Source organism: Cyanistes caeruleus, chromosome Z (genome assembly GCF_971803275.1).
Source record: "Cyanistes caeruleus chromosome Z, bCyaCae1.hap1.1, whole genome shotgun sequence".
Taxonomy (NCBI): Eukaryota; Metazoa; Chordata; class Aves; order Passeriformes; family Paridae; genus Cyanistes; species Cyanistes caeruleus.
Window position 1 is genome coordinate 72354469 of NC_141732.1, and position 25564 is coordinate 72380032.

Below are 25564 nucleotides of genomic sequence, written 5' to 3' on the forward strand. Positions count from 1 at the left end.
TAGGCAATAGAAATACTTCTTACACAGTCTACCAGCATATAGATCATATACGCTTTTTTTGTATATATAATTATATATCTATATATACACATACACTCACAGATGCTCTATACATTGGTCTTGCACCAACTGCTGCTTCACCTTACATCAGCTAAAAACTGCAGTGAAGATATTCTAATAATCAGACAGGAATAATAATGGAAACACAGCAATTCAGAGTGAAAGTGTTTCTGTCTTCTGCAGTTTTATTGCACCTGGGGTCTTTATCATGTCCATTTAAGATGACTATTGTTAAAAAATAAAGTTAATTTTACTTTTATATATTACTTTTACTTTTATATATTACAAGTGATGATTTACGTGATAAAATACGTGTCATCAAGACCTTCAACTTACATATTTTACAAAAGTGAAGCAATTTTCCAAATGAAAGCCACATGTCTCGCTCCAGAGGAGCTTTCTCAGTAATTTATTTTATATAAAAACCCCAGCATCACAGGGGTGTGACCTCTGTGACTCAAGACACCACTTTCAGGACTGAAATCCTAGAATCCTCCAACAAAATAAAGCAGCTGGAAACTTCTCATGCAGTCAGGAAAACTATGACCAAGAATTAAGCAACACTTATATTTTTCTCTTGCAGTCTTAGAAGAATTTGGAGCCAGGAAGTTCTGTGAGTGCAGAGTAGCAACTGTATGGTCAGAGGAACAAGTTTCAAGTATATTACACAGAATTATATATATATACTTAAATATAAGTTTAGCAGGTCTCTGTTTTGATTTTTAAGAGCAATTATAACTTAGCACATGCACGGGACTAAATACATTCATGAAATACTGATACCTTCCTCTAGGGACTTTCATAACTGCATGAAATAAATTTTGCACTGATTTTAGGAAGACCAAGCATTAGAATACCTTCACTGATAGTTCTGAAAGTGTTTTCATATATTCAATATTGTGAAGTGAAGCTAAGTAGGTCTATAATGAATCATCAGTAAGTTAAACTGCTCTCTAAAATTTCACATCTCTACCTTGCATTTTGAGGACAAAATGTTCCTCCCTACCAATACATTCTACCTGTTACTTTTTTCTTAGCAAATACAGTATTACCATCACTAAAAAAGAAATCAAAGTGAATTGTGTGCAGCAGAATTAACACACGAAGACTGTAACTTCTGAAAGGCTAATGAAATTACCACTAAAAACATCTCATTCATGGGACACATTATAAGAACATGGGAAATTCAGTAACACTTACAGAAAAGAAATAGAAAAAGGTGAGAAATGGTCTAAAGGCTTGTATGTAAGTAGTGACTGCAGTTTGCCATATTGTCTGTGACAGCCACCAGTGACATCACAAACACTGACAACAGGTAGGGGACTGGGACTGAGCAACAAACATCAGACACCAAGGCCACTCTCTACTGCTGCAGCAATGCATTATAAATGGTCAGATCCCATTTATTATGCCTCATTTGTAACTAGCCTTTTCTCTTTCAGTTGTTCCACACTATGCAGATCCGCAGCCGGTGTGTCAGGATGCAGTACTGCTCCCTCTGGAGTAGAATCAAGCCCAGTTTCTCTCTGCTCAGACTTGTCTGCCACACTCTCCTCTGTCTGATCTTCTTTTTGCAGTTCACCTGAAATCACATTCTGCTGATCTTCTGACTCTTTGTCAAGCTTCTCTCCCAGCTCTTTGCTGGATGTATCATCAACAGTGCTTGCACCAGATGGCTCTTCAGAACGCTCATTGTCTTCAGCATCAGGCTGCTTTGAAGACAACTTCACTTCTATATTTGTGTCAGTCACTTGATCCGAGACTGCAGATTTTGAGTTTTCTTCTGAACTGACTGTTCCTAACACCTTGTCATCTGGTTTTGACAAAGCCTGTGGTGGTACATGTGGTTCCTTTTTGGCAGAGGTTTCCTTGATGTCTTTTTGCCAGGGAAATGAGAAATCTAGTTTTTTCCCAAATACTGCTCCCTGGGCATTCTCTGGCTTACTCACCTTTTCTTCACCACCTCCTTCAAACAGAGACATAGAGAGTTTCTTAAAACTGGACACGAGACCCTCATCTGTTCCTGCTTTATTAACAGAAGATGGCTGTTGAGAGAAGAATGACCCAAAAGGTTTTCCACTATCAGAAGATGACATAAAGCCGAATTTTGGCAGACTGGGTATGTTCGGTATTTCAAAGACCGGTTTACTACTGCTTGTATCTGGAGCAACATTATTAGCTTTACCCTGTTTCTTCAAGTCAGACTTGGAAGCAATCCCTTCTGCAGGCACCTCACCAGTTGTTAAATGTTTTTCCTGTTCCACAGTTTGCTTTTCTACCTCACTTGTCTTCTCTTCATTCAGCTCAGGCAGATGAACACTGGGCTCATCAGCTGGAGCTGTGGGTTTGCTATCATTACTACTGATCAAGTCCTGCTGATCAATACCAGCACTGGCCTGATCTCCTGTAACAGCAGGCTCTGATTCTGGAGTAGCACTCTCATCTAACTGGGAAAGGTTTGTGTCTGCCCTGTTAGCTTGGGCTTCTATTTCCAGTGTGAGCTCGTCAGTAGAGCCAGTGTGGAAGATGTCAGTGGCTGCCCTGTCTGCAGGAGCGGCTTCCTCTTCTACACCTGAAGGCCCCACATCTTGTTGTAAAGTACCTACACCAGACTGGTCAGTGGCCTCAGCCTGCACTGTATCAACTACACCACTGAGATCAGGCTGGCATGGCTGAGTATCTACCACCTCAGAGGGCTGTGCTTCACTCTCCTGCTGCAGCACCTCAGGGGCTTCATTCTCACCAGAGACTGTTTCTGGAGTGGCACTCACAGGTTCCTCTTTAGAGGTTTCCAAGCTCTTTTTCTCCTCAGTTTCTGTTCTCATAGCAGACTCTTTTGTGGAGTTCCCTTCTATTGAAACAGGTACTACATCCTTCTTCACTGAGGTAGAGACATCTCCCTTAGGCTCTCTGGCTGCAGCTGTATTTTCTGGCTCCCTAGAGTCTTTTGCTGGAACAGACCCAGTGACATCTTTCACACCAGTGCTTTGAGGTTTTGGGGCAGATTTTGGAGGCATCTCTTTTGGAGATTCTTTTGGACCTTTGAAGATGCCGAATATGTCATTTGTAAAAGCTGGTGCTGGGCCACTTGGAAGGGATGAGAAACCAAAGAAAGAGGAGCTTCTCTTCTGTGCAGGTGGAGGGGCAGTAGCTTGAGGTTGAGAAAAGAAACCAGAAAATGTTTTAGGTGGTTTCATTTTTGTCATGAAACTTGAAAACATTTCAACTGAGGAATCCAGAACTGATTTATCACTCTCAGGTTCCTTTGGTTTGCTTTGCAAATTAGGTGTCTCTGGCATTTTAGGAGGAACATGTGGCTGTTGTGCCCTTTGTAATCTGTCAGTTTGTACAGGTACCTTTTGTTCTGGCAACTCATTCTGTACACGTAGTCCTTCAGAGGCCACTTCATTTTTCATGTCACTCATACTATTTAAGTCATTTATACCCTGGGAATCCATCTTATCACCTGAGGCTGTGTTATGATCAACCTTCTCAGAAGTTTGCTCTTTGGAAGAATAAGGCCCTTCATCAGTAGGAAATGCAACACTGTCCATTTTCTCCATATTACCCAAAGCATCTTCTTCTGCCCTTGGGGAAATACTCTGTTGGTCCTGAGAACCCTCCAGCATAGTGGGAGTCTGAAGGCAAGGACCAAGAGCAGACAAATTGGTTACTGCAGTATCATTAGTCTGTGGAAGCTTTTCCAAGCAACTCTCTTCACTGGCTGGTGGGAGCTTTTCCAAGCAACTCTCTTCACTGGCTTGTGGGAGCTTTTCCAAGCAACTCTCTTCACTGGCTTGTGGGAGCTTTTCCAAGCAACTCTCTTCACTGGCCGGTGGGAGCTTTTCTGAGCCATCCTCTTCACTGGCCTGTGTAAGTTTTCCTAAGTCACTCTCTCCATTGCTTTGTGGAAGCTTTTCTAAACCATTCTCTTCTGCTACCACAGCAATACTTTCTACATTTTCCACTGGCAGCTTTTCTGATTTATTTTCTGGGATCATGAGGTCATTAGACATTTGTTTGCCAGTCACTGCTGCAATAATATCAACTTCTTTTTTAATGTCTGCATCTTGTTGCCTGGTAGAGCTGCTGGTTTTGACATTAGAGTTGGTGGAGACACTTTGCTCCATATGTGGTTTAGCATTCACTGTTTTAGGTGGCTTTGTATTACTCTCCTGTCTAGGAGCAGTTGGTGGCTTAGAGTTCATTGGTTTAGGCGTTTTTTCCTGTCCTGGAGCAGTTTGTGGCTTTTCATCCAAAAAGGATGTCAAATTGAAGAAGCTAAAACTAGTACTTCTTTGAGGTACACTCTTGTCAGGAGCTGGACCACTGGAGAAGAAGGAAGGCAGATGAAACAGCCCCTCTGTTTCTTGCTGCTTCCTACTAGCAGGAGCAGCAGCGGGTGTTGAAGGCTTTGGTTCATCTGATCCAGTGAAGAAGGAGAATAGGCTCTTACTGGCTGGCTGAGATTTCGGAGCAGTAATATCAGATAAGCTGAATGGCAAACTGAAACCCGACTCTTTGGGCGTCTGCTCTGGCTTTGGTTTTGCCCGATTAGCTGTGCCTCCTGCATGACCTCCCTGTTGCTTTGGTGTGACTGTGGGTGTGCTTTGCTGCCCAGCTGGCTGGCCCAACTGGCTTCCTCTGGGACCTTTGCTCACTGGCTTCTGTGAAACACTTCCAGGAGGCACTTTTTTACTCTCAGGAGACTCCTCCACAGCTTTTTTGCTTTCTTGTTTCTCTTGCACCCTGGGGCTAGGAGAGACCTGCTTGTCCATGCCTTCTGTTTTCACCTCTTCCTTGGGGGTGGAGGACAGACATGGCATACTGGCACTCTGAAGACCCCCAGACTTCTCAGATTTCTGCCTTGGTTCAGCCACAGTTCTGCTATTGGGTTTTGGCAGAGTTGTAGTACTTGAGGTTGGCTGAGAAGACACAGACTCCACTTTGAAGAGATCTCCGAGGGATCCAAATAAAGATGAGATGCCAGAGGTTTCCTTCTGTTCTGGCTGTTTCACCTCTTCTGGTTTATTACTTTGCCTCTTCTCCAGTTCTGGTGATGGCTGTGGCACTTTACTTACTTGTGTTTTAAAGAAATCAAAAAATCCAGAAGACTGGGGTTTGTTGGCAGTTGAGGTTGCAGGAGAATCTTCTCCAAGACTGAACAATTTCAGAGCGCTTTTAAATAATGTCTCCTCAGGCTCAGTGGCTGATTGTGTCTGAGTTGGCTGTGGTTGACTTGGTTCATTAATGGCTGCATGCCTTTCAAGACGCCTGGAAGCTGGTATTGCTTTAATAGGTCTCTCTTCTCGTATGGGCCTCCCATCTGTAGGAGTCTGACTCAGTATAGAAGGAGATCTTGTTAATCCTCGCTTTTTAACATGGGTGTTTTCAGTCTGGTGTAATTCTGGCTTTTCATTTCTAGTAGCCTCCAAATTAAGTTCTGATGAAGTATTTCTTCTTGGTTCTGATGTAACATGAAACTTCTGTCCTGCTTGTTCTTCATCCAATTTTTTATTTGGTGTAAGTGATAAAACATCAGTCTTATTTTCAGATGATACTGACCGTGTGTCTGTTCTCTTCAAGGCAGAACCTTCTGATGCCTCAGAGCCAGGGCTTGTAGACTTTCCAATTAATCCACCCAAAGCAGAAAATAAGGAGCTAACTTTGTTCACTGGAGTTTTCTTATCTTCCTCAGTCTTTTTTGCTTCTGTTACTCCTTCAGTAGATGCTGCAGTTTCTTCAGCTTTAGTAGTAGACTGAAACAGCTGGAACCCAAAGAATCCTGATGACCCACTCCCAGAAGTCACTGGGACAGCCTCATCGAATTCCTTGGTGTGGACTTCCTTACTCAGAGATTTATTGAAAGCTGCCCTGGAATGTGTTCTGAGATCAAGGGTTAATGGAGGCTCCTCTGAATGATTCAGGGTTTCCTTCTCAGGTCTGAAATCTACTTTGAGTTTTTGAAGTTTATAACCTGAGAAGTCCAATGGCTGTTCTCTCTGATAATAAATAGACTCCTCAAACATTTGTGAAAAAGTTTCCAAATTCATGTTCATTAGCTGGTCACTCCTCTGCAAAGCTACTGACAAATCCAGGGGTTTATTTGTTGTATAGTCATCTAGACACTCTTCTTCAGCAAACCAAAACAGCTCATCTTCACTGCCAAGAGGGACTTTGAAACCACAAACAGCAATTGTGTTGTCTTCCAGCACAGCTCTTGGAATGGTATCCATCTGGATATTATAATCCCAGCAGTCCATGTAGGAGTAAGTTTCAGGAGCACACACGTAGACATACTGTCCAGTGGGATCAGTGAGCAGGGAATACACATACTGGTTGTCACTGTACATGTAGTATCCACAATCACCATCTTCTGATGGCCACCACACACCCTGCTCAAGCATCATTATCCACTCCTGATACTCCTGGCTGTAGGATGAGTACATTAAGCCTTCATCCATACTTAAAGTCTCTTGGTCGATTAGTGTCCACATTGTTCCATCACAGCCAGAAGAGTAGCTCAAATCCATGGGCAACTCTTCAAATGAGTAACTGCCATCTCTTTCAAAGGGTGGAAAGTTACTGTAACTTTCGTTGAGAGAATCAGCAGTCCACGCATCATTTTCTTCCAAACAAATGTCTTGAAACATCAATTGATCGAATGACTCATATGAGATCGCACTTAAATCCAGACTCTGTCCATCAAAATTGGCATTAGTTTGCCAATCCATCACATTTGCATTCCCATCCTTTTTACAAAGATTCACTACCACATCATTTTCAGGCCATTCCAAGAACTGACGGGGCAGAACAGGGTTCTGGTTTAACACGTAGTAAACTGGTACTGCTATTCCATGAGTGTCAGCCAGTCCCCCCACTTCATATTCCCATTCAAAGCTAGAATGGCTCCTTGTTTCCTGATAAGATGAGTACTGCTCTGTAGGGTTATAGCTTTTATTAGTCAAATTGAGAGATTCACTTGATCCTTTGTTAAAAGGAGTTGGAAGAACTTTAGATTCTGCATCCTGGTGAGGAATATGCCTACTGTTTACAGGCTTTCCAGACAAGTCCTGTACCTTGGCTTGGAGATTTAGGGCCTCAGGATGCCCACCATGGGGAACATGAGGCTCAGTTATTTCATTTACTCTTGGACTGGAGGGGTGGTTGGTAGTGGAAGATTCCACTGTTTTCACATTATCCTGCTTCTCCTTTGGTTTTGGCAGCAGATTTTTTAAGAAGCCGGAAGTTTCCTGCTTTTCTCCAGTGCTGCTTTGACTGTCAGAAGCCATTCCTGAGTTACTGGGTTTTGTCTCGGAGCTTGAATCCTCACCTCTATCAAAAAGCTTCATGAAGCCCAGAGAATTTGGTTTTGCCTTCTCTTGCTTACATTCAGACAAGTTTTCACTTGACGCAAACCTAAATAAGCCAGAAAATAAGCCAGGAGAAGCACTTTTCTGGCTGTCACCCTCGCTTTTAGCAGTCAAGTCTTGATGATTGGCTGTGTTTTCATTTGAAGAAATGTGAAGAAAGCCAGAAAGAAAACCTGCTGTGTGCTTCTTCTGAGTATCATCTGCACTTGGAGCTTCTGGCCCTTTGGCTGAAGAGGTGGATTCAACTGAGCCTTTGCTTAAGTCTGCTGCACTTGCTCCTTCTATCATCAGTCCTCCCTTTACATTTCTAGGTTCTTCGTGAGTACTTTTAGCTTTCTGTTGCTCTTCTTTGGCCTTAAGGGTAGCAGAGGCACTATCCTGGTGTTTTTCTCTGTTTACCTGGACAGTAGACAGATTTTCTTTATTCATGTTTCTCCCCTGTAGAAGTTCCTCCTTATTGTCTGATAAATTTGGAACTGAGCTAGATTTTATTGAAACAGCATTTCCTGAATTACTCTTTCTGCCTTCAGGAAAAGAACTGCCACTAGAACCTTGATGACTTTTTTGGTCCTGTGTAGATGCTAGATTTTCTGCAGAAGAAAATTTAAATAATGATGACATAAAGCCTCCCTTGTCATTCCTCTGTTCCTGCTTTGCTGAAGAACCCATCCCACTGATAAAAGGAAGCTTTCCAGTGAAAGGAAATAAGTGCTCTTCCTTTGATGAACTATTTTGTCTTATATCCTCCTCAGACTTATGGTCTTTAAAATTTTCAGATGTACTTTCTTTCTTCCCTTGTTCAGCAGAAGGAAGCAAAAATTGACTGAAAGACTTTTTGAGTGGGCTAAAAAAGCTTTCAGATGCTGTACCCTGACCTTGAGGCTGTGATTTAGGCTCCACATTACCTCTGTTTGGCTTGTTTTCCAGTCCATGGCCTGCAGGATGCTGATCCTCTGAGTGATTTGCAGGAGGCTGCTCCCTGGCAGCAGGTGCACCCTCTACCAAAGTGGCACCTGGCTGACTTGTAATAGGATGCAAATCTGGTTGCTTCTGTGGCACATCCGGCTGCTTCGGAGCCAAGAGGCCGTCAAAATTTGCCTTCAGACTGAAGGAACTGACTGAGTTTGTAAGCCTTCCAAAGATTGAAGACACAGAAGTGCTACTTGCGTTTACCTCTGCCTCGCTTCTAGTCTCACTTTTCTGTGCCTCTGGAACAGTGCTGCTGGTCCTGGTAGACACCTCTCCAGACAGTGTTTCGCTCCTTTTTGCCTCCTCAACTTTCACAGCATGGCTGTCCTTGGTGCGCTCCTCTTTTGTGACTTCTTGTTTTGGCACTTCCTTGTCAGAGAAGATCTTTAAAGGATTAAACATGCCTAGAACTGAATTCACAACTGAATGCTGGTTCTGCTGGCTGTCAGCCGAATTTCCTTGTGTTTGCTGGGAAGGATGTGGTACAGAAGCCTTACTGTCTGTCTCAGTGGTTTCTGGCTTGCTGGAGTTTGTGCTCTGGGCTCTTTTATCACTGCTCACCTGGGATGGTAGCAAAGACTGAATGGAGAACTTGGTATCAGATTTACTATCTGCTGCCCCTCCAGATGAACTCTCACTTTTCGCCTTACTAGTAAATACATTCAAGAGTCCACCTTCTGATGAGTTTTTGTTTTCTGTATTCTCTGGAGTGGAAGACACAAGTTTTTCAACAGATGCTGTGAGTTGCTTTGTGCTTGAACCCACTTTCTCCGTGAAAGAGCTGAACAGGGAATTCACTGTATTTTTCACACCTGACAAGTCCGGGAGAGATTCAGATTTGCCTTTGGTACTCTCCTCTGCAGCAAGATGTTTGGTCTGCTCAGACTTTTTAGCTTCTGCTGAATTATCAGCATTATCCTGCTTCAGTGGCACATTTTCAACTTTTTTTTTTGTTTCTGGCAATGTACCAAATTTGCTGATTTCTTCCTCCTTTTCAGCCAAGTATTCAGAGACTGATTCTACCAGACACTGAAGTTCATCCATTGTGTCTATGTACTCCTCATTGGGTTCTTCAACAGGAGACAGTGTTAAGTCTTGCACAGGATGACCACGCTTGCTCTCTTTAGTTTTATGTTTTTTATCAGAGCTAGCTTTTAACTGTGAGCCCGTATTTTCAGGGAAATTAGCAGTTATGTTTCTCAAATGGCTGATGTCAGAATCATACCATCTTTTTGAAAGTGTAGCTAGTTCCCCCATTTCATCATCTGAAACAGGAGAGTACTGGAACTCATCAGAAGCACTGCTGTCAAATTCCTCAAGGACATCAACGGGTACAAAAGTGTTCTCTAGCATCCGCATGTGCTTCATGTCCTCAATCTTACTCAGGTGAGGTGAACCCTCATGGTTCATCCCCTGTTTGTTGGGCAACTTGCCACTTTTTACCATTAACCCATTTTTGTATGGACGCAGGACTGGATAAGCAGGCAACCCCTTACCTTCTGAGTTACTGGTATATTTTCCAACTCTGTCATATACTGGGAAATCATCAATGGGTTCAGAACTAACTGCCACACCATTGAAATAAACTGTTTTCTCCCCAGGAAACTGCAAACCTCCATTACATTGCAGGCTTATTCGTTCTCTCTCTTCCAAATTGTATCGCAGCTTCTTTTTCCTTCTTCTATCAATTGTATCATATTCCTGAGGATATCTAGGGACATCTACAGACCCTGACTCCAGACACACATTTTGGCAGCACCTTGACCTTTCAAAGTGATTTAAATTTTCTCTTTTTGAGAGAGTTTGCATCTTTTTCATGTTTTTTTCATGCCAACTCCTAGTTTTATGAGTTTTTTCTAAGAAATCCTCTATTAACAGTTTTCCTAGCTCTTCGTAGGTCTCCTGCTCTTCCTCTCCATCTTCAGTGTCAAATGGAACGATCCTGACTCTTTCATTTCTAGCTAGAGATCCTTGTCTAAGATGAGAAATAAAGGGAGTGGGAGGGAAAGGAAAAGAGGCAGGAAAAAAAAATAGGAAGGGAAAAACAACAGTTTTAAAAAAAGCTAGGAAGGACAGAAAAAATAGTAATGGAGAAACATGCATTAAATAAACTAAAATTAGAATCAGAAACATTCAGAAATAATAAAATTGAAAACATGCCAATCTACCACCATTACACTTCAATCAAATAGTCAAAAGAAGCAGCATGGGTTATGAGATTACATCGGTTATGTCTGCACAAAATTTAGAAATGCCTTTTTGAGGGAGAACAGCTTTTTGTGATCAAGTGAGGGCACACAGCCTTGGCTGTACCAGTACTCTGCTGTTGCTTTTTTAGGAATGCTTGAGAAGAAGTAATTTATTGCAGTAACAGGACTACTTTGAGATGCAGTGCCCACGCGCACCATTCCACTATGCTGTGCCTGCATTTTGATCACTCTGGACTGCAGACTTTGTTTCAGCAGTATTCATAAAGCACACAGGGACCCTGTATCTCCCAAGGGTGGCAACAGAGCAGAGATTTCATCTGGACACTTAAGAGTCTCTGGACTCCAGCCACATGGGGACAGAGGAAAAAATGCAAACCATGGGGATGAGCAACAAGAGGAGTTTCAGCTATTTCACTGTTCCTTTCTGTTGGGAGAGCTCTTGCTGCAGCTAATGGCCTCAAGGTGCCTCTACCAACACAAAATTAAGATTCTCAGAGCTGTTACTGGACCAGAAGGTAAAACAAAACACTGGCGCTGGATATTAGCCCATCATAAGCCTCAGATGCTTTTCAAGATCTGTACTTCCCATTTATAATGCATCTGAACAGATCCAGCAATTTATACTTTTACATTGTGGAAGAACGTATTAAGCTGTGAAACAATCTGATGCTTCCTAGAATCCAAAGAAATGACCTTTGGGATTTTGGGATTAATTCTTATCCCTTGGTCAGTAAGATTATCTCAGTTGTTCAGCAGCTCCAAGAGTAATAGCAAGGAAACTTCTCCTTGATCTAAACCTCATAAGGACAGCTTCTGACAATCTATGTACAAACAAACAGGTAGAAAGTGGATGTAAAAACATAAAAATGATTATCTGAAAGATGCAGCTTTGCCTCACATCACCCATTGCTGAGAACTAAGGAGTATGAGGGCATGTGTGCTCCTGTCCCCATAGTGGCAGAGGAGGGAAAAGACAAAGATCACACAGGCATTTTATGGATACTGCTAATCCAGAATTCTTCACCATGAGAGCTGCATGGAGCACACCAACATAGGATACAGATGGGGTATGCCTGAAAGAGAGATGGGTCATTGCTTTTTCTACTGCTGCTTTAGTGCTGCATTTCCAACAGTATTGCTAACTTATACTAATTGGAAAGATGCTCATTACTTTAAATGAGTCCTGTTATACACAGTTTAGAACACTTACTACACTTCTTGCTCACTATTTTAAGTCAGTAATTGAAATAATTTTCTTTTAAAAGTTTCCCAGGGCCACCATAGTTACTGGATCAAGCCTTTCCAAAACTCAGCTGAAGACAATGGAGCTACATCAATGTCTCAAGAGCCATTATCTGTAAATGCTGAACCAAAAAATTTACTAATTTAGGCATACAGAAAATTACTTCTCTTTCTAATTGAGCTTCTTTACCTCTATGTGTTTCCTCTGCTCTTTTACAAAGCAGCCCTTTTACTAGAAATAATGATGAGAAACCCAACACATGAGAGGAGAAAAAGACATCAGCCCAGCACTTAACTACTACAGATCTAAAAATCAGCTGAGGCAAACAGCAAGTATCACCTGAAATGCACCAGAGGAACACTTCAAAGCAGCAACAGCAGGAAGACAGGCAGACAGGTACAGAGAGGATAACCCACTCATCTGACAGATCTAGAGACTCAGACGTGGATATTCTAGGTCAGTGTGGCCTCTCACAGTGGATTCTATGCTATCATATTGAGCAAGACTAGGGAGGTATGGAGGACAGTTTAGGAAAACAAGCATTGCAAAGGAAAGTTAGTGCTTAAACAAAGAACAAACCAAAGAAAAAACCAGAACTGAGGGAAAGATGTCTGTCCTTCTGAAGCCAAACTGGTTGCTGGCAGCAAAACACACTCCAAGGACAAATAACAATATTCCTTGTCATCCTTAGGAAAGGTTGGAAGAAAATACATTCCTTCTACCAAAGGAATAGGATCACATGTAACAGCTAATAAAGAGAAGCAGATCTTTTTCATCCAAACTCAAATATTGTAAGAAAAAAACCCAGGTGTAAGAATAGAGAATTTCAACAGAGGCATTTTGCCACTGACCACCTTTTGCCCAGTTCTAGACAGGTTTTAGCAAGTTCTTGTCTGGTTCTTCTGGGTCTGCCCAGGAAAGCCTCCTACAAGCCCTCATTTTCACAGCAACCATCAGCTGCAGTCTGCCAGGAACACTGATTTCATCATGTGACTGCCTGGTACATAGCACTGAGAGCTGCTAGGAACAAAAGTCAAATACAATTTGTTCCTGCAATGCTCAGCTACAACTTTGTTTTGAAAATATTTAAGATCTACCCACATGCTTCTTTTCAGCCAGCTTGTTAGAAATACCTTTCTGGTAAGTAAGAGAATCCCATGTAGCTTCTTTAGAAAGCTTATTTGCATATTTTAAGATTAAATATGTAGCAAAGAATCTTGTTGGGCATGTGGAAAATGCACATGGGAACAGGAGTGCTCAGATCACCATCAAGGATTTTCATTTCTGGACTGAAAGTAATTTTAGACATAGCAAACTACAAAGCACACAGCTTTTTAGTTGTGACATTGTATCAGTCTATAACCTTTTACAACAACACCTTAAAGAAATCAGAGGGAAAAAAAAGAAATATATTCCAGCTTCTCTATTCTCTAACAATTCAAACCAGCAGTGGCTCTTGGAAGGTCTAACATAGTATTTTTTAGATACAGACAGAAATTCACATATGGACTGATTCTGAGCAAAGTGAGCCATGAAAAACCACCTTTATTGTCAACACCACTCCAAGAAATCACACAACTCCAAAACTATGCCACCACCGTTGGCTTCCCCTGACTGGGCATCCAACATCACTGTTCAGCTCAGCTTGATCAAAAAGAAAAAGCCTCATCTCATCTTCTCAGTTAGATCTTCAGCAGTTTTACCACTGCAAGCTAGCAGCACAGACTCACATGGGAAAGGGAATAACTTGCTTATATATAAGACATTTAATGAACTAGGAATAGAGCACTAGGAATGACACATCACACTGCAGTAAATGCATTTTGTTGACACATTTGTTTCTAATTTTGAAACCTCGGTAACAGTAATGATATTAGATGTTACCATTAAACTTCACCCTTTCCCATTAATGATCCCACACATCAAGAACTGCAGAACTTAGCCTCAGCCACCCAAGACAATAACTGAATTTAGGTTCAGGCTCCAGAAAACAAGAACATTCGCACCAAGGGAGGCAAGGCAGAACAAATCAGTTATAATACAAATAAAACTGCACCTCTGTGATACTGCTAAAGTAGTTCCCTCTTCCTCCCTCACCAAAGGCAGAAGCAGCAGCTCAGCCTGTCCCACAGAACCACTCTTACCAAGCTGACTAGCACTGTCCAAAATATTTTGCTTTCACCTTGCACAGCCAGCTTTAGCTCACAACCACTGATCCTGGTAAGTTAGTGCTGCAATGCTCAATACTTCTAGAAGTTAGAAATACTTGTGAAACTACTGATTTATGGTAAAAAAAAATTCAGAGCAAACAAACAATCTTTCATACAGTTGAAAGTAAATCTAAAGAGAAAGCACACCATTCAACAGTCTTGTATGATAACAGGAACAGAAGGAAAAAAACCTCGACTAATCTGTTACCGACTTTCCTCATGAATACTTTGTTTTGGCAGATCTAATAGAACTGGAGCTGGTCCAAAAAAGAAAATAAATCTGCACCAAGAAAGAAGCTCCCCATAGATAACTCTGCTAGAAAGTGTTTCACTGGCTTGGGAGGCACACCTACACCATGGTACCAGGACAAGCAACTACCCACTACTATAGTATTCAGAGAGTACAGAGAAAGTACAATCAAGAGTAAATGACCTAAAGCTGGGAGTATCTTTTAAAGGTAACTCCCTGAACTGCCAGATATGGCATAATACATACCCTCACAGGTTTTTCCTGGTTCGCAGTTCTGGGTTCGCAGAATCCCAGTGTCAACAACACACGTAACACCTTTCTATCAGAAGACTTTTAAGAGCCCTTGATCTGCCCTCCCATGCCAGCACGGTACCTTCATGGCCTGCAGGGGAAAAACAATAGGGAAAGGAGAGCTACCCAAACGACAGCACTCACCTGACAGCCACATGCTCTCGATAATCCAGATCATAATTCTGGAGGGAGTCAGCACAGGAATCCCGCAAGACTCCCTGCTGCTGCAGGTGAGCCGGGCCCGTGAACTGGTGCACAGAGGCGTTGGGCTGCACGGTGGTGTGGTATGGAGGGGGGATGCTGTTGCTCGTCTCACTGCGGTAGTCACTGTCCCGGTCATCCACAGCACTGTCAGCATCTTCAAAAGCTAAGAGACAAAAGCAGTGTAAGGGCACAGCTCTCTCAAGTTGCGTTGCTGGGACAGTGGAGCCTGTTTAGTTTTGGAAGAATGACAAAAAAACTATTTCTGCTGTGGCTGTATCTCCATCTGGGAGCTGTCTATAACCTCCAGTTCTCTCAAGTGTGCAGTTCGCTCAATCTGCAGTGATCAGATCCACACCCTCCTTTCTCTCTTCCTCTTACAGGAATTTATTTTTCTTTATGCATTACTAATAAGCAGATTAAGATATCTTAATTTAAAACGAAAGAACCCTCCCCCCCAAAAAAACACCAAACCAAACCAAACCAAACCAAACCAAACCAAACCAAACCACAACAACAAATCATCAGCACTCAAAATTTCAGGTACTTTGCTGCTGCCAAAATGAACCTTTAGATATTGAAATGAAAAAAAACCTACAAACCCAAAAACCACTTCTTTGTGGAAAGGAGCTCTTTCTGAACTTTTCAGCCTTTTAGCTGTAATACTGTCCTTTCTTCTCAGCACTCCTAACCAGAACTTTTTGCTTCTGGAATTTTTTAATGCATTTTCTTTTTTCTTTTATTTTCTTTTTTATTTTGAAGTATTAGTTTAACTTAAGAGAAATTAATGGAGAGTATCAGTAGGAAAATCAGAAGAACTGGGAGAGCAGTTCTGCTTATAAACAATTACACTACATAGGGGAAAACTGCACATTTAACACATGCAGGTAAATTAGCTTAAGCATAGTACTTAGCACCAATAATAACCCTCACAAAGGAAAAAGCTCCTTTCCAGTGAGTCCCTCTCCTTGTAGAAACACTTCTGCTTGATAACCCTGCAGGAAAGGACAATACCAAGTTATAGTGAGGTAAGGTATCAAAAATATATAGCTGTGTATGGCTGTGCAGGATGCAAGATTATCTTTGCAAGCTTAGAGTGAAATACACACACCATAAGGCAGTGGAGTGCACCATTAACATGCTTGAAACAAAAGAAAGTAAGGATCAGCCATTATTCATTCTCTCTGCCACCAAGTCTGTCTAAAAAGGACAATCAAACTGAAACCCTCTCTGGAAAGTTATCCAATGGTGTGTGTCCTACACACTCATTCATCATGAGGCTGAACAATAAAGTGAAAGGGGTCTTTACATGCCAGGTCCTTCAAGAGCCCTGCATTTAAGTGCTGAAATTCCAAGCAGATGGAATGCAGCATCAGGGAACCCTTTTTTTCTTCCATGGGTGCTTCCCATACCTCTAGCTCAATTTCTATTCCTTTAATCTGAGGTACAATTTGTTCTTGGTGATCTTTTCAGTTCCTTCACAAAATAGTAAGATTAGAGTTCTAAAGTGGATGGAAGAAAAAAAACAGCAGCAGTAAACAGCTGCAAAATATGGGCTGCTTGAAAAAGCCTTGCTCTACACTCTTAAGTGGAACCAATTCAATTTAATTGTCCACACCGAAAATGGAGTTAAGCCTCCTGCTTTTTAGTAGTTTAAGTGCTGCAAGGTTCTTGTCAGTCTCTAGTCAATTGAATAGAAATGAATAGCAATCACATGCTGTAGTACTCAGCTTTATTAAAAGCACAGTGTCCATCAATTTTACCACAGTTCAATGCTTAGGAAAAATATTCAAAATTTACTACACAAAAATTATTTCATATGCCAAAATCCACTGAGGAGCACCAAACTTCCAGCCTGCGGAGCAAGGGCTGATCTACTTGTCAATCACGAGGTTCACACTGATTTCACAAGAACAACAAGCTATTACTCAGCTGAGCAATGTCAGTGCTACTGCTCAACACTTGAGCCATTGCCATCTAATGAACAATTACTTCTACTGGGACAGAAAACACACTGCTCCAGAGAATCTTTTAATGCCTCACTTTGCTGCTCAACTAATTTCTTCAACCCCTCAAATTTAACTGTCATTTAAGGTAAAGCCTAAGTAAGTCTGGTATGATGGAAAGTTCTTCAGCTGTGGCTCCATAATCATCAGATCACTTGTACAGGCTTAAGGCAGCCTAACTGAAACACAGGTTTAGGATCTAGTAAAAATTACCAGACCAACAGCTTCAGGGATAAACAATTTAGCTAACCTCAAATGTATAACAAAAATTACAAATCAGTAGTACAATTATCTGTGTGAAAAAACCTGAATCCAGTGACTTACTAATAATGGGAGCGCAAAGACTTACACAGTTATGTTTATAAGAAAGCAGAACACTGCTTCTATGGATCAGCTACCCTGACCAGCTGACAGGCCAGAGAATTCCAAAATGAATCAAGACTCTTGCAGAAGCACTATCTGGAGTTGTTATCCAGTCATTGCATCTCACTTCTGCACTATCAAAGGTTTCCCACATAAACCACAGTATCTCTAAGCAACATCCAAAAATAGCTGATTAGTGTAAATGTTAATCAAACATTTAGAACATATACATTTATAAAAGCTGACACCAGAATTTCTCAGAGTTCTCACTAATTTTTAGCAGGAGGAAGTCTCTTTGAGGTCACAACACAAAATGCCTCCCTGAGGCATGTTTAATGGATGCAAGGCTCCGAGAGGCAGGAACATGTTTTTTCTCTCATGTATGCCCCATGAACTTAACAGCATCCACAAATGTTAATACCAGACAGAAATCCTCAACTGACTCATAAATAAGAGCCAACTCAAAAAACTCCTAGTCATGCTGAACTGCAAGTACCTTATGAGCAATCTCACTTTATTTTAAACAGAAGCGTTCTCAAATGAAGACATTGCTCAGCCTGATCAAAACTTGGCCCATATGTGGCTTACAGCACACATTTCCTTTGAAAGAAAGTATTTTCTGAAATGCCAACATATAGTGATGATCCCATTCATTAACATACTTGACACTTCAATTTTAATTAAGAGACTGACAAGAACTTGCAGAAGTGGCTTTGAGGATGCAGCGCCCCTTCAAATGGAGGCATTACAGCCCATGTTTCAGCAAAATATGCCTCACAACACACATCGTGGAATAAATTCAAGTAGTGTTTTCTTCAAACCGTGATAAAACAAGTCTTCTACAAGCAAAGTTGGAGCTTAGCCTCAGTCTCGGGAGATCAGTTAAATTGGTAACAAGACACATAAAAATAAACATAAAAAGACAGTAATTTTTTACCCCAGTTTGAAAAATTTCACATATACCCAAGAGCTGTCAAGGGATGAAAGCTGTTTCTTTGTCATTGGACCCACTGCACACAGAGCTGTGGGTAAGGCTAAAGGGCAGGGCAGAAGCATGCTGTTCATATTTCATTATTGAATATTCATGCATATAGGCAGCAAAAGAAGAAAACCCATTGGGGCAATCACACCACACAGTAGGATTTCACAGAGTGGGGAAAATCAAGGAAGGAGATACCTTCTGTGACTGTTATTCCTCCCCCTAACTCCTACCCCCAGAAGTTATAATGACTGCTGCAGGGTAGAACACACGTAATTTTTAATATCTTGACCTCAAAACCACTTTGACAGTCCTGCTACGCCAGCTCAACTAGTCCCCTTTAGCCTCTGGCAGCTTTCTTTAAACCAAACCTCAGGACAGGAAGGAAAACTAGCAGCAGTATTATTACAGGTGGCTGGAAGAATGCACTTGAAGTGGTTTTGCTGGTTTAAGGTCCCAAGGCACAGCAGGAGCTCCTCTCAAAACGTTGTATTCAGTTGAAATTGCCTCCCACTTCTCTAGCACAGTGTGTCATCAGCCCCCTGAGAGTTGACATCCAGTCCCCCAAGCTTAGTTATCCTCGAGAAACTTGAGAAAAATCTTGGACAAAAGCAAAACCCTCATTAGCTCTCCAAAGCAAGCACTAAGCTTTTCATAGCTTTTGTCTATTTTAATAATGATAGAAGAAAATAAAGTGTACTATCCAAAGGAGTAACTTCCAGGTCAGCAAAAATCTCTGCCAGCTCCACACCAAGGGCCTTGCAAATAATTCACCTTCCCCACTCGTTATCCATTTAAACTTCTTTTCATCATAGTTGCCAACAGCTTCTTTTCTTAAGTCTCCAATCCCACTGCACCATCATGTACTGAATCACTGGTCACTTCTGACAAATACACCTTCTAAAATCCTATAACCAAAATGTGTACTAGCTTAGAGAGGACTACTGTAGTAAGAAGGAAAGAAAAAAATCTCAAAAGTACACAAGGGGTTTTTTTGAGCCTCTTCTGTATCTTTATATGCTAAAACAGCCTAGGTTTTGAGAAATTATTTGAATACAACTTTGTAGGTCATTAATTCATTGTATTGCCCTCACAGTTTAAAAATACATTAGAAAATTGCATATTTTTAAAGACAGCAAGTTTGCAATATTAAGTCTTCAGTTTAAGCGCTTTCATAATCCTGTTTTTCTCACTTGAAAGTACTCTGCTGCTGAAACACTCAACAGCCAAGAAAAGAACTGACAGGCAGAAGTGCAAAGACTCCCTTGAACATCTACCCTACTCCTTCAAGTCTTTCCCTTTCCTAAAATGAAACTAGGTCAGCAGTACAAGATGTCTCTTTCCTAGAGCACCCTCTGCCCAACTGACAAGGGTCTGGACTACTTTGGATCATTTCTCTTGCATGAAGCTCTCACCGGAAGAAGTCTTCCAGCTACCAACAAGCTGTTTCTGCTGTTTCCCTCTCAACTGCTGTTTAAACATTACAATTAGAAGTGTGCTCTTCATCCTATTGTCAAGCTAGTGGAGTTCACTTGGAAACACCAGTAACACTGGCCCAAGCCTAACTGGAAGGATGCTCAATTATTTCAAAGAAGACAGCACAGCAAGGAAGAAGGAAAGAGAGGGAAGGAGGGAGCCTCATGAATACAAGTACCTTTTAAAGCAAAATCACCACACATTGAGTCTCCAGATAAACAGGAAAAATAAACGTACACAGCCCTCCTAGACCTCTCACTGACTAATGCTTAAACACCCCATTTCCCTCCCAAATACCCAAAAATGGAAAATAAAGCTATTTTCAACACTAGTCTTGCTTTCAGCAGTGTAAAAAAGTCAATTAGTTACCTCTCAGTTATCCTACTACAACTCTAAGAATAAACAATTGAGACATCCAACACTAACAGCACAAAGGAATTTGTCGACACTGCCAATGCACAAAGAACTTAGGTTTGATCAAAGACAGGAGAACAAGGAGAGCAAAAAATGTGGGACAAGAAACAGGGAAGTCACTAGTGGAAGACTTCTAAAATGCAGAACAGGTCCACATAATGAAATGCACAGTAACATTAGCTGAATACTAGTCTCAGAAGCAGTAAGAGCATCCTCTCCAAATTCCATTATGCCAAAAATGGAAAAGCACGAGGCACAATCTCCATCCTGCTAGATGCAGCCACAGTGATCTTTCTTTGCATGCTCCCCTAAGCAACATTCTCATTCTTGTCTTGCACACAGGGAACAAACACCTTTGTTTTAAGATTGATGGATCAACCCTTGTATGTTCCACATACTGTAGAAGCCATACACTGTGTCTTGGAGCAGAAGCCTTGCTTTTTGGCATCTGTAGCACTTTGAGAAAGGAAAGTTGTTTCAGACACATTTTCTAGGAAAAAATTTTGCAGCTGAACCAGAAGTTACCATACCAGTCTCCAGGTGTGGCATCAGCTTTACAGATCAGAGACAGTTGCAGTACCTGAGTTTTTCCTGTCCAAAACTGGTCAGCACTAGTGAAATCAAAGCCCTGCCACTTTTGCCACAGTACTGTCTCACTGAGGTTGAACATAACACAATACCTACGACCCCACTGGTGTGCAACACTCCTTTCTTCTTTCAGATCTACTCCTATTTGAAGTATTTGAAATATATTCCCACCATATCTTAGTAAGACAATGACCACAGATTGCCTTGTGGTTTTCCATTACTTCAAGCACTTGGGGCTTACATAGGTGTGACGACCAACACAAAAGACACACATGAGCAAAAGACTACAATCACCTTTACAGGAAAAGAATAATAGTCCAGTTCCACCATCATGTCCTCAAACTCCAGTAGAAGGCACAAGCAACTCATTTAAAACATGAGCAAAACAAAGCCAAAAAGTGAAGAAATGAACAGCCATTCATCCACACAAATATAAAGACTAAGTGAAAGTAAAAAGAAATACAACAGAACAGATATTCTATATGCATGAATATTTCCACTTTTCCTTGTACTGGAGCATGCTGCATCACTATACGATCAGAAAGCTTGCAAGAAATCAAACTGTTACGTACTCAGCTGCTCTCCCCATCCGAAATAACTCCAGTTGCCTGCATGTAACACAAATGGCAGAAAAAAATAGGAATGGAAAAAGAAAGCTTAGAAAAAACAAACCACAAGCATGCTTTTCATGTATTTTAAAATGCCTTATAGATTGTGAGCTTGAAAATGTAAGGGATTTTTTCTTTATAAACACAACATTAAGTTTATTTTGGAGCTTACTCCTCATGTCCAGCTTATCTGTAAGACATTCTGAAAACTAAGATCATTATAAATTCTTGGAACTGACAAGCAATCATGCATTTATTAACACAAGTAGACAAAATACTTATCAGTCAACCTAGCAAGAGCAGTTAAACACTGTTATTCCCTACTATATTCCAATGTCTCAGAAACTAGAGTCCAGTTTAGAGCAGTATTTGATTCCAGGCTAAATTCTGCAAATCTAGTGGCTAAAGTCACTTCACATTTCATTTCCAGTTCCGCCCCCTTTCCAGAACAAAGTTAACCTAGTGGTGAGAGCATCACTTTAATAATAACAGCATGAAAAACTGTGTGCATGTAAACAATGTGAAGTGAAGAGTACTTTGTTAGGCAGATATACACACTGGTAAAAAGCGTGAGGGCTCTCATGACATTCTAAGGCAAACACCCATGAAGTTAATTCTGCAACAGTAAGCAAACCCTTCCATGTTAAAATTGAAGGTGAAAACAAATTCATGTTAAAGCTGCACAGCAAGTTTATAAGACTTTAAAGTTTATACTTATCAATACCCATGTTGTCACCCCAAGGTCATATATAGTACTGTGGAGGCAACAGACCAGTACGTACAGTCCTCAAAGCACTTCAGCAAAGCACACAACTAGCAACCCTCCAAGAAATGCTTCTGAACCACCATTTTTTGAAGACAGTGTAAAAAATGTTACTTTAAAAAGTAACATTTACAGTAGTGTTGAGACATCAAGTGCAGCAGACAATAAACAAATTCATCACATGTAGACAGAGAACAAGCAAGAGCTTCCTGTTCTGGCTACCATCTCTAGCTACCAGCCAGGCACACAGATGCATCAGCGCTACAACCAGATTGCTCCTTTCTCTTCAGGAACAAAAGATCTACAAAGCAACAGTCCCTCAGATACACATCAGTACTTCAAGGTCCCTGGACTAGGCTCTGACAAACACATGTGGTGCTTTGCAAAGGCACAGGCATTGCTCAGGTTCAAGTGGCACTTTTATATCTCGTAGAATTTCAAACATAGGTCATTACTTTCTGGTTCCTATAGTGGTAGTTAGAGGGGAAAAAAAACCCCACATGTATGTTTGCTTCGGTCATTAAAGGAAGCACCTAAGTGGAACAACTGAAAGACAATTTTTATGTTTAATTTAGAAAAAAACACTGGTATAACGCTGAACACATGCAGTTACCATACTGTATAAAAAAGATTTATTCCTCTCCTGAGTTCTGAATTTAACAAGAGAAGAAAACTGAAGTCCATCAAGTTAAGCACCAACAATTTACAGACTGAGACAAAACAGATGCCACTCAGCAGCAAGAGTGATATCTGCCAGGTGTGCTGGCGAGATGAAGGTATATCCAAATGCATCAGAAACCTGCCAGGATCCACCCAACATTGTTTGTATGACCCTGACCAAGGGCTATCACCTCAGGCTTGTTTTTCACAACCACAAAAAACCTAAATACCAGGTTTTACAGAGGTGTGAGTGTTATTTCAAGGGGGAAGGAGAGGAAAAAGAAGAACACACAAACAAGCTGGCAAAGAAGACAAAAATAAAAGACCTAGCGAAGAAATGAAAAGGGGAGACAACCAGGAGAAAAGACATGGAAACCAGAGGCAGGAAGAGCAGAAACAGTATAGAGGGACATAGGAAAAGGACTGAGGAAAAAGAGTGAGATGTTGACAGAGCTCTGCACTAAGCTCTGATTTGCTGTAACCAAGAGTTGCCAATAAACACAATTTCCTATTAATGTAGAAGTTGTACAACAGCTTACGTGTACCTCATTCCTGAAAATCTCAAGACATTAACACATGTAATAGCAACTCCAGCACATCCTTCCATTATCTGATACATCTGTATCTCACGTGAGCAGTAAGAGGCAAAGGAAGGAATGTTCAAATATTTGCAGCTTGTATTACTATCAAGGAGCCAGAAAAACTCTGTAGTGACACAGCATTATTGCAGTCAGGCTACATGCTAGTGAAATGTATGTAATTATTCACAAATGAATGTACATGTAAAACCCCACAGCAACTGGAGAAGGAACACCAGAAGATAACTATAAATTGCCATAGCTGTTACAGAAAATCCCCAGAGGAAATGGAGCTTATCTGTCCTCCAGGTTTCACAAAGATAAAAATCCCAGACTGCCAATCTCTGCACAAACCACTAAACTCAATCTGCATGGAGAGAATGAGTGACCTCTGAAACCAGCTGAGAATGTTCCTAACCACTATTTCCTTGAAAGAAAATGGCCTGATGGTTGACATAACACTCCTCATCACTTCAAACAGCAAGAAGGAGAAAACCACCAAATGCTAAGACAACCCTCATGGATACAAGCTCTGTCCTTGGAGGAGAAGCATTAACACCTCCCACAGATAAAAGAGTCCTCAAACTGACAGTGATGACCTTGAGCCAGCTACTTACCTGTCCACCTCATTGCTACCAAGTTCCTTATGAACACCATGAAAATCCCATAGACACTCCATGCCTAAGGCAAATAGCAGTCAATGCCAAGCAGGGCAGGGCAAGGAGAGGAGCAGCTGCCCTTAGACAGAAACTCCTTAACCTGCACATTTTCTCACGCTAAGCTGGGTTTGGCTGACCAGGGTATGCTACAGCTATAGACTGGAGAAAGCAATGCTGCAGGAGCAAAGAGAAAGTGATGCAGTAACAGAGAGTAAGGGATTTTCAACCAGAAGCTCAAAACTCTGCTTTTGTTTGTTTTTACTAACACCCACTTCACTTTAGTGTCTAACATTTTGGAAAAAAAATGAATTTATTAAAGATTCTACACATATGCTGCTTCATTTAAGATTCAGGAGCTAACAGTATATATCTCAGTCCTTCAGCATAATCGCTGAAGACCTGGGCTGACAGTCTTGATATTTTGAAGGTTAATGAAAACAGAATTTCTTTTTAGCCTTTTCAAGTTGTTTTTCTGCTCCATAAAAGTAATATGCATAACCATGATTTGTTAAGAAAAATTCCCTTCCAGATCACCTCTGGGAACAAATTTAAACCTGTACAAACTCAAAGTAAAAACATGAAGTCCAGACAGGTAGAAGATAGAAAGCTGTAATTGCAAAACCATACAACAATAGACAGCAACAATGGAACACATGATGCAGACAAGTCAGACTAGTCACTCCATGTGTTCTTAAATACCAACAGTGTGTGTCTTGGTTATCACATTATTTTGTATTTGTAAGTTTCAGTACTCAAAAAATGAGGTTTCATATAAACCTCCAATTAAGGACTAAGCAATGCCAGCAGCCTGGTGTCTTGGAAGCTAAACCATTTTTGTCATTAACACATTTTATAAAGCACATCTAAGTTCCCACTGTTGGCTGAATATAACATATGCTTGTTCTATGCCTCAGTTATGCAACTATTCAAGGAGGAACTCCTCCTCCCCACTTCACACTGTCAAGCCTGGATCAGCAGGGACACTGTAAAAAAGCAGAATATTCAAAGTTTTTAATGCTATCTAATATTCCTATGTGCCATTTTGTTCCATTTCTGTTTACAAGCCTCTGACACTGGTTGGGACCTACCATTCCTGTCACAATATTATCATTTGCTGCTGACCACTGCTTATAGTCACTCTGGGGAATTATTTAATCCTCTTGTTACATCCCATGCTTAGCACAAATGGAAATCATCTAAGCAAGTTTACAAAAGCAAACTAAACTCCAGATAGTATATATGGTTCTGATAAAGTACCATTTGCAGAATGTTCTTGTCAGTCCTTTTTCCTATGATTAAGCAATCTCCTTTTCCCGTGGCTAATACCTCAGCAAAATGTGAACAGATCTCAGATTCCATAAACATCTACATTCTTCCGGTGTTCAATGTACTTCCCAAAACTAAACAGGTGGTATTTTAGTGGAGTAAGTTTCTAAAATAGAAAACATACATTGAATAGCTTTTTAGAAGGAAGTCAAATTTTCAAGCAAGCATGATGCCAAAGAAGGTTTCATAACAAGTACCACCATTTCCAGCTCAGTTCTGGAACACTCCAGATGAGGACTAAGGCCTCTGCATAAAAGGAGATGAGAAAGCACAAAAGGCAAATAAGCTAAAAGGATCTGACAGACACATGGACAGGTACTGCAGTGTGACACTGAAG

The 25564-nt window shown here is 41.1% G+C and overlaps 2 protein-coding genes across 11 annotated transcripts in view; both read right to left on the bottom strand.

The window, feature by feature from the left end:
- The window catches only part of UNC13B (unc-13 homolog B), a 207562-nt gene that overhangs the window by 128905 nt on the left and 53093 nt on the right, over positions 1–25564 (bottom strand). For all 10 annotated transcript variants that reach the window (XM_086868136.1, XM_086868133.1, XM_086868139.1 and 7 more), the window contains one exon: positions 14751–14973. In XM_086868136.1, coding sequence (XP_086724262.1) covers positions 14751–14973 — 223 coding nt within the window. The remainder of the gene's footprint in view (positions 1–14750; positions 14974–25564) is intronic.
- Positions 1445–12084, bottom strand: LOC147648575 (uncharacterized). Its single transcript, XM_086868125.1, has one exon. It carries the CDS (start codon positions 10533–10535, stop codon positions 1467–1469), a length of 9069 nt encoding a protein of 3022 aa, XP_086724251.1. The 5' UTR covers positions 10536–12084; the 3' UTR covers positions 1445–1466.